The sequence below is a fragment of the Echeneis naucrates genome, chromosome 14, assembly GCF_900963305.1.
Source record: "Echeneis naucrates chromosome 14, fEcheNa1.1, whole genome shotgun sequence".
NCBI classification, from domain to species: domain Eukaryota; kingdom Metazoa; phylum Chordata; class Actinopteri; order Carangiformes; family Echeneidae; genus Echeneis; species Echeneis naucrates.
The window spans coordinates 15,722,572-15,737,948 of record NC_042524.1 but is presented as its reverse complement, the minus strand read 5'-3'; the positions used below and the strand labels follow the sequence as shown (position 1 = coordinate 15,737,948).

Below are 15,377 nucleotides of genomic sequence, written 5' to 3'. Positions count from 1 at the left end.
TCAGAAATTTGACCACTACTCAAGAAATTAAGTTAGCAACAAATCACTGAGCAAAAAACATCTTCAATGACATGAACATGTAAGCTGTAACCTATTAAAACCAAACAGGCGAATCAGAGTCACTTTTTGCCTGATTTATCAATCTCTGCCCCACGGTGTTAGCTGTGGCAACACTGTGGGGTACTATGTTATAACATTAACTGTCTTCAACTTGAACGGCCCTTTTCAAGCGCCACCATAAATCCTGTGAAACCATACATATTGTAGGCTGGCCCCCAATCATGAGACAATGCAGCACCATCTTATAAAGCATGAGTAATGAGCCATATACACCTTAGAGCTGCTTAAAAAAAAAAAAAAAAAAAGATGTTCTTCCACAACTAGAGGACATTCAATATACCCCATATTCAAATTAAGTTGACACGTTAAAAGACCAAGAATTACTTGTGTCTCCACAGTTATTTGGCCATCTGGCTTGCTCTGCCTTTTGAGGTAGCCCTCTGTAGCCTCACCATGCAGCTGGCTCTATACAACACTCTAAAGTCATCCCTAAATGACAATCATTTTGAGAGAACACACAACTGTGATTTAAAAAAAAAAAAAAAACTGCATTCAACATATTATGAATAGATGCTTCATTCCAATACCAAACCCACAACTTTGTGTCACAGTGTAAATAAAATACCTTTAAATCCTAGAAAGGAAAATGTATGAAAAAGGAGTTTTCAAGTCTTTACAAATTTCAGTACACTGTGAGCTGCACAAATGTAATAGGGAATTTGATCACATTTGCTGGCTGTTATCTTCCTCTATAAATTGCATGTTTGTTTATTTAAATGGAGCTGTACATGGCTAAAAGGTTAATGGCCCTTTGGCCACAAAGTATTTTTTTAGGGATCTGATTTTTGACATCAGATACTGTAGCTTTGCATTGCACGTAAAGCTTATTATAATGATCACTTATATTCTAAGTATACAAACCTGCCAACAAATAAGTAGGACTTTCAGGATGTTGTCAGACAAGGTTTCAACATCCAAAAAGAAGATGTTGCATATGTTGCATTTTTTGTTGCCCTGAGCCCTTAGCGGGCACTTACAAGTTAAAGTTCAACAGATGTACGGACACAAAGGAGGGACGTTCCATTGAAGCCATTGAGAGATTGTTTCCGAAGCGCTCTTCATCACTGCAGAAAATGCAGCAAAATCTCATCACAAACCTATCAATCATACGGGTATAGTATCATCATATGGGTTAGTGTTAAACATTATAGCCCACAAATATAATGGGTCAGACCTTTACAGCTGCTTAAGTCAAACATAGTGGTTAGATTCAGAGAATGATAGCATTAAAAAAGCAGATGAGGCTTATGCATTTTTTTCTAACCACTGTTGCTGCCACACTGGCTTTTATGTCAGAGCTGTGTTCTTCCCTGATCTCAGCATAGCCCGTTGGTTTTGACTGCACATGTACACACACGCTTGCATGTATGGAAGCCAGTTCTGTGTGCCGATAGGATTTACATACACCATTGAATATATTATCTTCCATGTAGGTATTTTATGAACACAATCTTCATGTGTGCTTCTTCTGGACTACAAATCAATTGCGCAGCCTTTTTATTTTATAAATACCACACTTGAATGTACAACGGCGGTTCTCAGTTCCAGTATTTAACCCCAAAGAGTGTTTCTGGATGGACTCTCCTGGATCCCCCTAACCAAACCCAGCTCCTTTAGTTGCTAGAATTACCAGATCAGCAGCACCAGGGGTCCTGAGAGTGGAGAACTGCTGATATACACACACAACTAAATGTCCCGGCATTTTATCCATATTTTAAACGTGACAGACAATCAAGTCATTATATTGCTTTTAACATATTGCAAGTAATTCCTATGAATTTGCCTACAACGGCACACTAAACTATATTGAATGCAAGCACTCTATGTGCATGTCAATCTGATCTGTATACTGGATCCTTAAGTCTTTCGCTGGATATTTTATAATGGCTTTCATAAGTAGATGTTGCTGTTTTTTTTGTTTGGTTTTTTTTTTTTTTGCGCTTTTTTTTTTTTTTTTTTTTAGTTCAAGAGCCACATGATTACAGTCTTTTCATTGGTACCTAAAATTTGTTCTTCAGTTGTTGTGCAACTGCAGATTGATACTGTGATGGAACACATCATGAAAATAGTTTAAAACAATAAGTATTCTGGCATGTTTTCACTCTTGGATTGTGAAGCCTTTAACTGAAGTTCGGCAGTTTACATCTTACTGTAAGCATTCCCACTTAGACACAATACATGGGGTTTTTCTTTAGTCATATTCTTTTTCTTTCTTCATGAATAGCCTACAGGGTAAAAGGATAATTTCCTTATTATTAATTTTATAACAAGAACTTTCCTTTCTCATAAAACTCTCATCAACTCTCGAAGACGAGATCTCTATTGGGTCTTTCTCTGCATCCTCTTCAGCTGTTTTCTGCTCTAGGGAGAGTCCATCATGGCTTCCAGCATCTCAAGGAATAGTTTGTGCATGGGTACACCTCCCCGGGTCTTGATGCTGTAAAAGGTGGTAAGGGCTCGGCCAGCAGTCTGTCGGAGGAGAGGCAATGTTAAAAGGAGGCGTCCTGCCCGCTGGGGGTCATCTGGACGCCGCTGACATTCCAACTCCAGCAAGGCCTGGTGGAGGAGGTCCCGCAGCTTTTGCACAGCCTCCATGTCCTCGATGTAAACAGAGTCTGACAGAACAGCAGGGAGCACATGGTAAGGCAATGTGTAAACTTATACCTCAGAAAAATGTTGCCCAGGAACTTTAAATGAATGCAAACTAATGACAGCTCTTATTTACAAAACAAGAAGTAGCCTAAGCAGGAGCGATCATCTGTTGTTGACAGTAATCTTCAATGATTATCTAAGGGATGTCTACATGAAGGTTATGATTGGGATAAACCCGCAACCACCATTCGACTCATTTGTATTCTGCATTGTATATACTGTATACTACATATACATTATTTTGATGCTGTCATCACCTAAAGACTAGAAAAAGCCTTGACTGCACCTACATTGGTAATACATTGTTGTTCTCCTGTTTTCAAGGACCTTTTGCTGCTGATGTACATATAATCCCATCAGGCTTAAAACCTGGAAAACAGCCAGTGTCTGCCCCTCTTACAGCTAATCTTTATTTATTTATTTATTTATTCATTTATTCATAACTCCCAAAGCCATACTGAGCAGAGAAATAATAAATTTATAAACCAACTTATGTCTGACACAACACACAATTTCCAGTCTCACAGTATTAGGCAAAACTAAAATAATAATTACATTAATACAGACATTAATATATTCTTGTATGATACAAATAACAGTTTGCCAATATGATTAAAAAGGCAGAACATCTTCTTTCCTTGGTATACCTCGTACCTAATTGTAGTTTAAATGAGGTGACTCCATTATAAATACTAGAAATTACTTTGGTAGGTTTTATCGTTTTGGTTTAACCAATGTTAATGGCACAAAGCTGTAACATACAATACCGCGTGGATAATAATTGTGTAAGATGTAAATACGTTTTTGCTCAAAATACTGAGTATAATGTATTTTCCTGCATTTGTTCAGCACAAGAAAAAGTACCTGAGTTAGTGAGTGCGATGGCTTTTAGCATGACAAATTCCTCCCGGTCCACATTTAGCGCACGGAAACGGCGAGCAAGTTGACTAATTGCTGCATTTAGCTCTGTCAGTCCTGCAACACGCGACATCTCCTCATCAAGGACAAAATCCTCTGCAAACACCACCTCATCCTCACAGCCAAGTGAGCGGTACGCTACACCCAGCACCAGCACCTCCAGCCACACTGACTGCAACACAGACATCTGGTCTGCAAGAGACAGCGACAGAAAGCCTGCAGCGGAACAGACCAAGACAGAGACATAGAGAAGGACAAGATTTTAAATTTTAAATTTTAAACCAAACTCGTAATATGTTAAGATTCTATACCAACAGACCAATGTCTTCATATTGGCCAAATAATGGGCTAAATACTGTTGCCCAGCACTAGCTTGAAATTCATTTAAGAATTTCAACTGTGGTTCAGTGTTTCACTCCTCAGACAGTTCATTAACAGAGTATGTTCATCTGCTTTGATCACATATTTTGGTTCAGAGGTTTTGTTGTGCTAAAGTCACACAGTTCAGCAATCCATGGCTAATTATGCTGTTCATTATTATTAAAAGAATATATTTCTGAATTATCTCGTTGCCATACTCTCACAACCTCTCATTTTCTCTTTTATCCTAACTGAATCCCTTACCTGGAATGTGTTTAGCCCAGCCAATGATGACAACCAGCTCACGGTCAGCAAGGTCACAAAGGGTGGTGAGCGTCCGCTGAGCTGTGTCAGGCTGCAGAGGGTCAGGCATGGCAAATAATTTTTCTGGCTCTGCCACTAGTAGGTGGGACACAATGATGTTGGAAGAACCTGTGTCACAAAATAGATCCAAAACAATGGATTAATATGATGCATGAATAAAAATATAGATGCACTGATCCACAAGATAACAACACATCATTTTTCAACACATAGTCTTTATGCAACCTATTGATCTGCATTGGCATTTAATATATTATGTCCTTATTTTGTATGAATGCAAAAGAGAGTTTGTGTTGTCAATTGTTCAGTCATATTTCATTTTATTATAAATCATAGAGGTCCAAGTTAGGGTGCCTAAATTCATGTTAAGTGTGTGCAGGCAGACTTGGAATATTTCACAATTGTATACCTTACTAAAAAGTGAGGAAATCAGTGTTCAATTCTTTGGCAGTAGAGGGCGCTCCTTTCTAATCAATGGGTTTAATGTGTTTTGTGTGTTGCTCATATTTAGGACACCTCAAGGTTTAGCTATCCATCAAATATTGCATGTTTTGAGCAGCCCTATCTCTTCCTCTGAATCTGATAAAGGAAGACCTTCCAGATAAACTGACACCCACATAGTTTCAATTTGTCTGTTATGCTGTTGCTTTGCTTCTAGTTGACTGAACATTAACGCTTTGCCTACATACATGTAGTTTACCAGCAAATCCAGTTTCACGTAGCCTATCAGCAGCTTTTTCATTAATTCAAGCTCAATGTAGAAAAAAAAGTGATTGTGCTGTTGGCTGTCGCTTTACATGCTACAGAAACATGGCACCTATAATCTTTTAGCTTTGCCTGATAGTTATAGTTAGAGTAATATAATCCCACCTTTTTCACTCTCCTTTGTCAGTGGTAGAGGGGCATTCTGGTATGTTGCATTCTCCACTTCGGGGCGCCTTTTGTACTTCTGTCTTCCACCTCGGACTCTGTCGAGACGTACACCTACATGGTGAAACAAATAGTTTGTTTGAATGATGCTGGGGAAACAGAGTACACACACCATATTCAAAGATACAATATGGAAAATATAGGCACTCACCCTCTTTCAGCATGCCTACTTTGAGGCACTTGGTGAAGCGGCATGCCTGGCAAGCCTTTCTGCGCCTTTTAGTGATTTCACACTCATTTGAAGCTGGACAGCTGTATTCAATGTTACCTTTAAACGAAAGATGTTAATTTACAATTAGGAAGATTAAAAAACCTCTACTACATAAAAACAGAAGTTACACAAGTTAAGCAACCCTCCCATGATTACCCATGTACCCATGATTTCTCACATATAAGTTTAGTAGGAGCCAGGGGTTTTTGTTTAACAAACCAATATAAACTATATGAAGTGGTTGAAGTGTGCTTAAATATTGGTCCACTTCTGGATTCCTCAGACATTTAAACTACTAAGTACCATCTGTGGATCTGTTCCAGGTAAGAGCAAAAGAAGCTATGTCTTGCCAGCCTTATTAAACCTAATCAATTCATTTAAACATTTTATAACTCTACACTGAAACGCTGTACATAGGAATACTGGCCCACAAGGAATAAGTAGTTGCTTACACTTTATTACATGTGTACTCAGCAGTTGTTACTACTTGTTTCAGTACAAACCTGTATTTTGTAATATTAATGTGACAAAATATGGACAGACATTTGGACAGCAGCCAAAGTACTCAAAGCCAGCACTACGGTAATTCCAGCCACAGTAGATCACTCTAGGAGCACATTTCACCATGAAGGCATGACAAACAGAAAAACTGTCAAAGAAGAAACACTACCAGTCTCACTATGTCTAATAAAATTAAATGTTATCTGTCCGCATGATAGTTAGTGAAAACCCTTAGCAGTTTCTTCCAAAAATAGGAACAATCTTTTAGTTTTATACTCGGTTGTTGCATTGCACAGTGTCATGCAGAGAACATGGACTAGTTGCAGTGGAAAAAATTGCATTTCTCAGCAACACACACCTTGGATGGTTCTCTTGAAAAATGCCTTGCAGGCCTCGCATGATGCCACACCATAGTGGTAACCTGAGGCCACATCTCCACATACTAAACAGAGCCTTTTGGGCAGTGTGCTCAGGGCATACTTGCATCGCCCTGCCCCATTTCCTGTGGAGCCTTCCTCTGCCCCATCGCCACCTTCGTCTTTGAAATGACAACGCAGAGCTGGTGTGTAGAGGGGTGGGGAGTAACGTTTAGTGTTGTCTCCTCTGGTTCCTCCACCTCCGCTTTGAGAAGAGTCTGAAGAGGCCCCACCTGGGCTGGTCCGACCACCCCCGCCTCCCTCTGGACTACTTGGTTCTGCCTTTATGTAGACGTCTGACCGACGCTCCCTGGAGGACATGATATCTAGGAAGGAAAAAAATCACCAACAAAAAAAAAGGTCAAGCACATTGCTTCGTCTACTGTTTTTTTTTCTGTTCTACAGCTTGGATAAAACATAGAACAAAGGCCATACAAAATATACTTAAGAGGTATATAGTAATTTTCTTGTTTGATACGTCAAGGGACAAAGAACTTCATCGTAGTATCATCCACATGTCTGTCAAATGCATCAAGGATAGCCCAAGAGCAAAAGGAAATAAATAAAAACCCAATCAATATATAAAAATAAATAATGTTATATTTAGTTAAGATATTGCAACTTTCAAGAGTATTTTTGACTCTTAAGTTTAAATGAATTTTAAGGGAATCAAAAAAAGAGGGTGGAAAAGTGTCCCATCATGGGCTACAAAAGTCATTGGTCCAATACCATTGGTCTAAGCCACAGGGGATGTCTGTAACTGTTTACACCAACAAAAACTGTTTACACTCACATCTTTGGGTTGGTTGGAGAGGAGTGTAAACACAACAATCGGAAGGAAACAGGAAACAAAACCAAAAAAGAATCAACTTCAATTAAAGATCTGAAATTATTTTATTTGATTCTAGGTAACATGGTTAATTTGTCTTTCCTGAAAGTTTGGACCGTGAAAAGCAGTCAAATTTTGTATTTACATCACAAAGGGCTTGCTTGTTCCCTCCTTGTTTATGAGCAGAACTTAGTCCCTGTGTTTCGTGCTATTTTTTCCTCAGCTACACTTTTTAAGCCATAAAAAACACCTTAGCTTCACCAAACCTGAACCTTTCATTCTTAAAATAAAACTATACAGTTCTTGAATCACCCCTGCAGTGTGAAGTCTTTGTCTGTGACATTTCTAAACATTAAAATAGCCAAGGTGACCAGATGGAGGTTGCTGTCCTCGTGAGACCTACTGATCTCTGACTTTAAATGTGAGCTAAAACAATTGTTTAGTCACAATCAATCTCATGATTGTTTTCTTATTAACATTTTAAATTGATAAGCAATGTCCATCATAACTTCTCAGAGCTTAACATAACATCTTCAAATTACACTTTTCCATGCAAAGTTCAACAGCCAAAAAAACACTTGTTTACAAAGGTACTGGAGAAAGAAATTGAGGAAATCCCCCCTTTCTATGTTTTTCTATCCCCCAAGTTAGCATGCCAGCTAGCCCAAACCATCTCTTCACTTTCCAATAGCAAGACTGTAAAGGCAGAAAGGGTAAATTCTTGTTTACGGGTAAGTAAACAGTTCTTCATCTAATGTTGGCTAAGAGCAAAACTTACACACAGCTCATTTAAAAACAAAATACAAATTCAGTCACACAACAGATTTCTCAGTCACATCTGCTTATCTGTCAAGATTTCCAAAAATCTGAAAATGATACAACTATCAGACTATACAGAAATACTTACATTACATTGAATTCATTGAAAATGCTGTCCCAGCTTAAAAGTACTATGCTGAAAACGTATTGACAGGAAAGGATTTTATCTCTCAGTTGAGTGCACTGTTTCACCACCTCCACAACCAAATGTAAACCCAGAGCATAATGTATGGTTAGATGACCATGATTAATAGTGTTTCATGCTTTTAAGTTGTTACTTAGCTTCCAGTACCTAAGTTCGAATGCCAAATGTTTGGACCCTTAATGTCAATCATGTACTGTGTCCATTTTATAAAAGACAATTACCCTAAAAGCAGTCTGACCTCCTTGACACAAACTGTTTCTTGCAATAAATAAAATGAGCAGGCTTATGGGTGAGTGTTTGTAAGAGAAAAGTGACCACTACCTTCCTTGCCAAACAAAGGTAAGTAATCCTGGCTCTTCTGTAGATGTACCATTCTTGTAAGTACACCCCCAAAAGGATACACAGTTGATATACTGAATAGTCAAACAGCAAAAAAAAAAAAAAAAAAAAAAATTGTCTTTCAAATTGACTTCCTCAACAGCACTTGAGGGATCAGAAAAATGGGTGAAACGTGGAGGGGGGCTCAATGGGGCATGAACTGTACAATCCAGAATGTCTGTCTCTAAGATCCAACTCATCAGTGGATACATTAATGCAGAGCCTTACTCGAACGATTCTGCTTTCGTTCCAGCTTAATGGATCAGTGCGTGAAGACAATGAGATGGGATTTCTGATGCCTAAATAGCCTGAATCCAGCTAAGACTTGAAAGTGACTTGTGATTTTTTTTTTTTTTGTAGATACAAATTGGCAATCAACTGCAATTACCAAACTTTTTTTGCCCCAATCCAGACATTTTCCCAAAATGTCTGTCCATGAGTTATACCGTTGGCTGACTGACCTTTTCAGTTTGTTGTTAAAAAAAAATAATAACAATGCTAAACCAACACAGAGAGGGATACCTCTCTGTGTCAAATATTATATTCAGTGAGTGACACAGAGGTGGAACAGCAGTTTATTTGCGCAGCTGTGCACTGTGTGAGAGACTAAACAAGAAAGATAATCTGGCACTTCTAAGTTTCTTGAGTGATTGCTGTACATATTGCTGTAAATTGCTGTAAATATTGCTGAAATTTCATCAGACAATGTTTCAGTTATTACCGAAGCAGCAGATCGTGAAGTTTCAGTCAGTATATCATATTTTTTCTGTTGTCAGACAACAGAAACAGAAAAGTGCGCTAGTGAAACTGCTTTATTGGGACTTCAGTTGATACATGAGCACAGAGAATAGCAGAGAAGCAAACAGATAAAGGGCTGAAACCACTTTACAGTAGGCAGCATGCAAATACGATGCAATGCCATCACGAACATACTAATTAGTGTAGTAACTCATCAAGCAACATTTGACAAGTTTTCCCAGCAGGCTTGAGTTAATTTACAGCAACTCAACAACAGTTTTCACCATCCTCAAATATGCACACAGACTATACGCAGTCCATCCTTACACCAGGTTTTGACTTTGTCTTGTTTGTGTGGTAATCCAGCTGCAGCCTAGATACGTGCTGTAATACTGAAAATACATTTCTTACTGCTGCAGTCCCTGCCCATGACTCCATTACATGGACACTCAAACGATACTGCTTTCAGTGACTGGCCTTGTTAAGTAGACCTGGCACTTTGGCATAATTAACCAAAGGCTGTGATCATTGTTCATCATCATTTTTTGGTTTATTTACACTGACATTAACATCTTAGACATGTATCTCAGAAAATGTGAACATCCCAATATATATAATATATATAGAATTAATAAAACATCATCTTTCAAAAAGAGAGGGAATTTAAAGTATTCGATTTAAACAGGGTTACAGAGCTGCTGAGAAAAAGAACAGGGTGGAGGTGGTCAATTCATCGACACCGATTCCCTGAATGTCAACCTGAAGACAAAATCTTGGTGTGTGCTTTGCACACTACTATTCAATGGCAATGACTTATTTTTTACCTTACATCTTAGATTTAAGAACACTGCAAACTTAGTATGATTTAATGAAATGTATTGCTACAGCAGATAACTCGCCCATAGTGGCTGGTAGCCCTATATTTTCTTGGAGTTTGCCCTCTCAGGACCTGATTGTGACGCTCTTTGGCAAGCAGTAAAGGCGGCGGGGGCCGGAGGGGGGGGCACAGTAACCTGTTTAAAGTCTAGCTCACTTGGACTGAGTTTACAAGCTCAGAATGGCTCACCCAGCGCCATCGGGACTAATACTACATGAGGCCACACAATCAATAATGTGATTGAGCTTGCTCGGACTTATAGACCAGGGAGGATCCCTGTCTGTACCATGTGCACAACTGTCCTCTTGGACATCTGCTTTGGCAAATTAGGAAGAGCGGACTCTAAATAAAATATGGAAATGAAAATGAGGAAAGCTAAATGGCTGCTAGTTCGTTTGATGTGAGCAGATTAAAGTAAAACCAGGTGAGACTAGCTAAACTGCTTGGTTTGCTCAGACACTCGCCTTGGAGACGTGCCCCTGTGTACTTTAAAGTAATGTAGCGGCATGTGTGGATCAGAGTTAGCGTTAGCTTTAACAGCGAACACATTATGGTAACTGTGGGTTAGCCCGACCATTAGCTAACTGAGCTAGCAGTAGCTAGCGTTAATCCTGACTGACGAGCACTCTCCTCCTAGGGCTGAGGTTTATTTCTGTCACTCTAACCCGGGCTAGGCTACATCTTACCTGACAACGGTGACTAGTAATGCACTTGAGTCTGTCCACGGTGTGATAACATGGCACAGATCTGACACAAAAGCAGTTTCCAGGCTCCCAGCGCCCGCTAGCTCGTGTTGGCTGTGTGTTGAGATGGGCCGGGCTACAATCGGCTTTCCTGAACAGCTGGTAAATGATAGATACTGATACTGTAGCGAAAGCACCTTAGTGGAAGGAGCTCTCTGCAAGCAGCATCATGTCACTGGCAAAGCCACTTGCTGTCAGTGGACGTATTTTTACATAGGTTTGAATGAAAAATAACTTCACACCATCTCACACAGGCATTTAAACTAATACCCATTCTCTCTTATGATGGATGAACGTCATCAGCCGGTTGTTAATAATTCATAATTAGCCAGTATAAAACATTATCTGAATAAATGTAATCCAAAATATTAACTTTAACTTGACAGACTGCGAAGAGTCATAATGCTGAGTGGAAGTTTGACTCACTAGTTGTTTTCCTCTATTTTTTGCACCGCTAATTACACAGGCATCAGGCTTTACAATGTGTGACACAAAGTTTGATTCTGCTCAAAAGTACTTATAAAGACTTTATTTTTGCTATTTACAGCATCACAAAACCAAGAACCTCCAAGTTCAGACACAGACACTCTAAATGCTCTTTTTTTCCCTCACACGCCACATATCTGTTTTGAAGCTGGCAAATGGTCCTGCTTTTTCTCAAACAGAAATAAGTCCTGACAAGGTTTTGATTGCAACAGATTCACATGATATCTATCAGTGACCACTCTTAATGTTTTCAAGGGGACATGAGAAGCAAACACCTTCAAAATTCCTTCTCTACTATTTGTTCTGCACTTCTCTGTCAAATATTTTCTCAGGAAGACATTGACATTATCAGTGTACGTTCATTACAGCCTTACAAGAAAAAACAGAAAAAAGTGAGGCACCTGGCTACAGCATACACCATCATAATCTCTTTTGCATACAGGCATACAATAATAGCATATTTCATCAGCATAAAAGGTGAAGTGAGAGCGGATTACCTGTTGGTTGAACAGTAGTTTGAAGCGTATATACCCCTCACTTCTGGTGGTGATCTAATGAAGTGCTATTGCTAGGGTTGAAATATGCAGCTTTCAGGACACCTGGGGAAAAAACAAGCAAATGTTTTTGAGTGCCATCACATAAACCACAGATAAGCCAAGGTGATAGCTTTTCATATTAACCTCCCATTTGAAAGAACAACCCCTTATTAGGTGCACTTTGTCTATTTCATAGTGACCAGGATGTCTCAGAAGTCATTAACTAGATACATATTTGATTATTAAAAATCTCTGCAGTGCCAAAGTTCACATGTGCCAAAGAAAGCCCTCTATGTTAACAAAGTAGTTTTACCTCTGTAGTAAATCACTTGTAACAATCACTTTTCCTTCATAAAATACATAATACACTGTATCTATCCAGATTTCTGAACACTGCTGGAGTACCCTCCCCCTTTGACAACGTAACACACTCCAAAGGTCACAGCCACAGGAATGCTTGAAGGACAGACAGAGTGAAGCCTACACCTTGTCTCTTCGTCAAAGTCATGAGCTGAAGTTTGGTGATAACTCTCTGTAAATAATTAAATAGAGTAGTTTTACTTTTTTTTTTAAGCAATACAATAAACTTAATTTTAGCTAGTGTTTAAAATGTAAACGTGACTGTCATTAATTGTCAAATTGCAGCAAAGAGGGTGTTACTTTAGTTTGAACACTTTAACCTTGAGCAACAAGAGCATAGTATGTTGAAACAAACTAGGATACCTTGGCCATGTTAATAGGAAGTAGTAAGGACTTTTAAAAGAAATTTTAAGAAAACGATTATATAGATTTATTTGTTAATCATATCAGATCGTTTAAAAAAAAACATTAATTGCGACAAACTCTATTAATTCCTTGTAACAAATGTAAAATCCGTGTCCACTACTTCCCCCATAAACGAAAAGTCAATTATCACGACTACTCCTTGAAGCTTCTTATCATAAGTTTTGTTAGGGGGCACCAGTGGCCTTTGTCACCGACAGGGCATCACATTGACGGTACACAAAACTCAGTTTGAGGCTTTTAAATGCGGCGCACTGTGGAGACGAGGGGAACAGCACCCAGGGGTGACCTTGCCTACTGATCTCGGACCGGTGAAAGGTTAATTGCCAAAGTGGATTATACCTTAAGATCAGTGATCCCAATCCCGGCCCAGCAGGCTCGGTGGCTCGCATAGTTCAGTGTGTTAACACAGAACGAAAAAAAGTAGTGTGTGTGTGTGTGCGTTGTGAGTGATCAGGGGGATAAAGTGTGCACAGTTGAAGAAGTGTATTATTTGCCCGTGCAGGACTCGCCTTGTAAGTGAGGACACGACGACAATTATGCGCTGCATCATTTCCAGCCATGTCCCCGCATTCTTCATCTATTCAATAAATGACCGTGCATCCCATTTGTTAAGACATTTTGTGGGTGTTTTACTGGCGACTACGGCGTTAACCCTTCCGTGGGGCGCTACAGCGTGTATTTAGATGTCAATCAGACAGGACATGGTGCATTAATGGGCTGTTGGAGATGGACAGGAGCCTCCGGTGCAAATGAACGCACAACCAACGGGCAGTGTATTGAGCAGCTCGTGCCCCCTACCCCCAATAACGTGGCCACGCGAACTTACAGCTCTGCCGGGCGGCTCGTGCGCCGCGCACCGGGCTGCAGTTAAAGCAGCTGACACCGCCACCAAACCACCAACGACAGCCCAAATCCCCCCCTCCGCGACCACTGTCTGCTAGCTAAGCGACGAAAGGCTACTTACTGGGGAATGAAAAAGCATCGCAGGGTTGTTTTTATCTGAAGTCAGTCGAGTCTTTGCGGCTGGCCAGTCCACCGTGGGTTTAACCTGTTTAACAGCGCTGTCCGAGCCTGGCAGGGCGTCTCACATCGCATCACGACGTTACCGTGTCATAAGCTGATGGCACCGACCGGCGACACACTGTCTTATCCGCCTGCTCGGCCCCGTATCCTGCTGTTATAATTTTCTTCTCCGGCTGCCACAACCGAGGTTGTAGTTGGATCTTAACGGCGAGACTTCAAGAGGAAAGGATGAACATCCGGTAAGAGGAAAAAATGTCACAATAAAACGATGTCGACTCGTTTAACATTTTAATATTATTCAACCAAACGACGGCTTGAAATGAAAAAGGACGTACTTTCAAAGAGTCGCCGGCTACTGCTTGAATTTTTCACGTACCCCGTAGAAACATAGCATTTTTAAAATGAACACAGAACGTGGTTTTAATTTTTTTAAGAAGCTCAAACGCTCTGACTTCCGGCACCCACTGTGGTTTCTTGAGCAACTTGACGTAGCGCAATGACGTCGGTCTCTGTCCCGTGCCTTCTCTCCTCCCTCTCTCCGATGTGCGTCCGCTGTGTCTCCGTTACGTCTGTACGCACCTTCCACCAGCGTCAGCAGCATTATAATAATGGCCTGCAAGTGTTGAAAAAAATATGACCCAGTCTGCATTAATCCCAACCAAGTCGAACTACGCTGCGCTCATGTGTCTGAAGCCGAAAGACAGCTGCTTTCAGATCACTTTTATGCAAATGTATTGCGTCGTGCAACTCGACAATATCTGGATCCGCAGAGGCGAACCCTCCCCCACAGAAAATAGAAATTATCTAATGCCTAGTAGGACTTGCAGATGGGCCTACTATCCTAAAATTTCTCCTGACTGTGTTGTGCACTCTGCATGGCGCTTTAACTTGAAATTGCCAACTATGCTACTAAAAAATTGCGCTAAACGCTTTAAGGAGACCGTACAGCTGCACACCTCCATGGAAAATATAGTCATGCTGTCGGTCTTGTGACACTGACCCTGTTCTCTCCACTGCCACACAGGGCAGCTGCCAAGGAGGAGGAGATCGGGAGATCACTGAAATGGCACGAGAGAGGCAAATAATCGAGGGATATTTTTTTTTTTTGCCTTCTTTTTTTTTGGGGGGGGGGGGGGGGGGGGGGGGCGGTAGGAGTTTCTACACAGTGCGGGATGCGTTGTGATTATTAATCTGCCCCTCAAACCATTGCTTAACAATGATGGGTCGATTTGCAATCAAATGACTTTTTTCTGTCTAACTTTATGTGCCTCTGCTCCTCGAAATAACCATTCGTGCTCTCTCCAACACGCCCGGTAGCAGCTGGCACAGAGCGTAGAGACGCTATGACAAGAGGATATACAAATGTCCACTAATTTAACACAGGAGAGACTAGAAGTCAGGGCATGGGGCAAAACTGATGAGTTGTGGCACTGGTATGATTTGGAGAAGTGCCCCAGTATTATCGATCCCTAATGAAAGATGATTAAACCTTGGTCTAGTTTATTAAACCAGTAAGCACCAAAGCCTCTCTTGGACTCCCCTCAATGTGACAGCGGAGCAGAGTAGCTGAGTGTCTTGATGTGAT

The 15,377-nt window shown here is 40.4% G+C and overlaps 1 protein-coding gene across 2 annotated transcripts; it reads right to left on the bottom strand.

Annotated features, from left to right (window-relative positions):
• Positions 1-2,029: 2,029 nt before the first annotated feature.
• On the bottom strand, positions 2,030-13,970 carry esrra (estrogen-related receptor alpha). Of its 2 annotated transcripts, XM_029519449.1 has the most exons (8): positions 13,734-13,970; positions 11,945-12,046; positions 6,375-6,758; positions 5,456-5,572; positions 5,245-5,358; positions 4,315-4,482; positions 3,637-3,906; positions 2,030-2,735 (listed from the first exon to the last, which is right to left on the bottom strand). In XM_029519449.1, exons 3-8 carry the CDS (start codon positions 6,751-6,753, stop codon positions 2,482-2,484), a joined length of 1,302 nt encoding a protein of 433 aa, XP_029375309.1. In that variant the 5' UTR covers positions 6,754-6,758; positions 11,945-12,046; positions 13,734-13,970; the 3' UTR covers positions 2,030-2,481. The 2 variants fall into 2 exon arrangements, with proteins under 2 accessions (XP_029375309.1, XP_029375310.1); XM_029519450.1 differs by lacking the exons at positions 11,945-12,046; positions 13,734-13,970 and adding an exon at positions 10,905-11,042.
• Between the last annotated feature and the right edge of the window lie 1,407 nt (positions 13,971-15,377).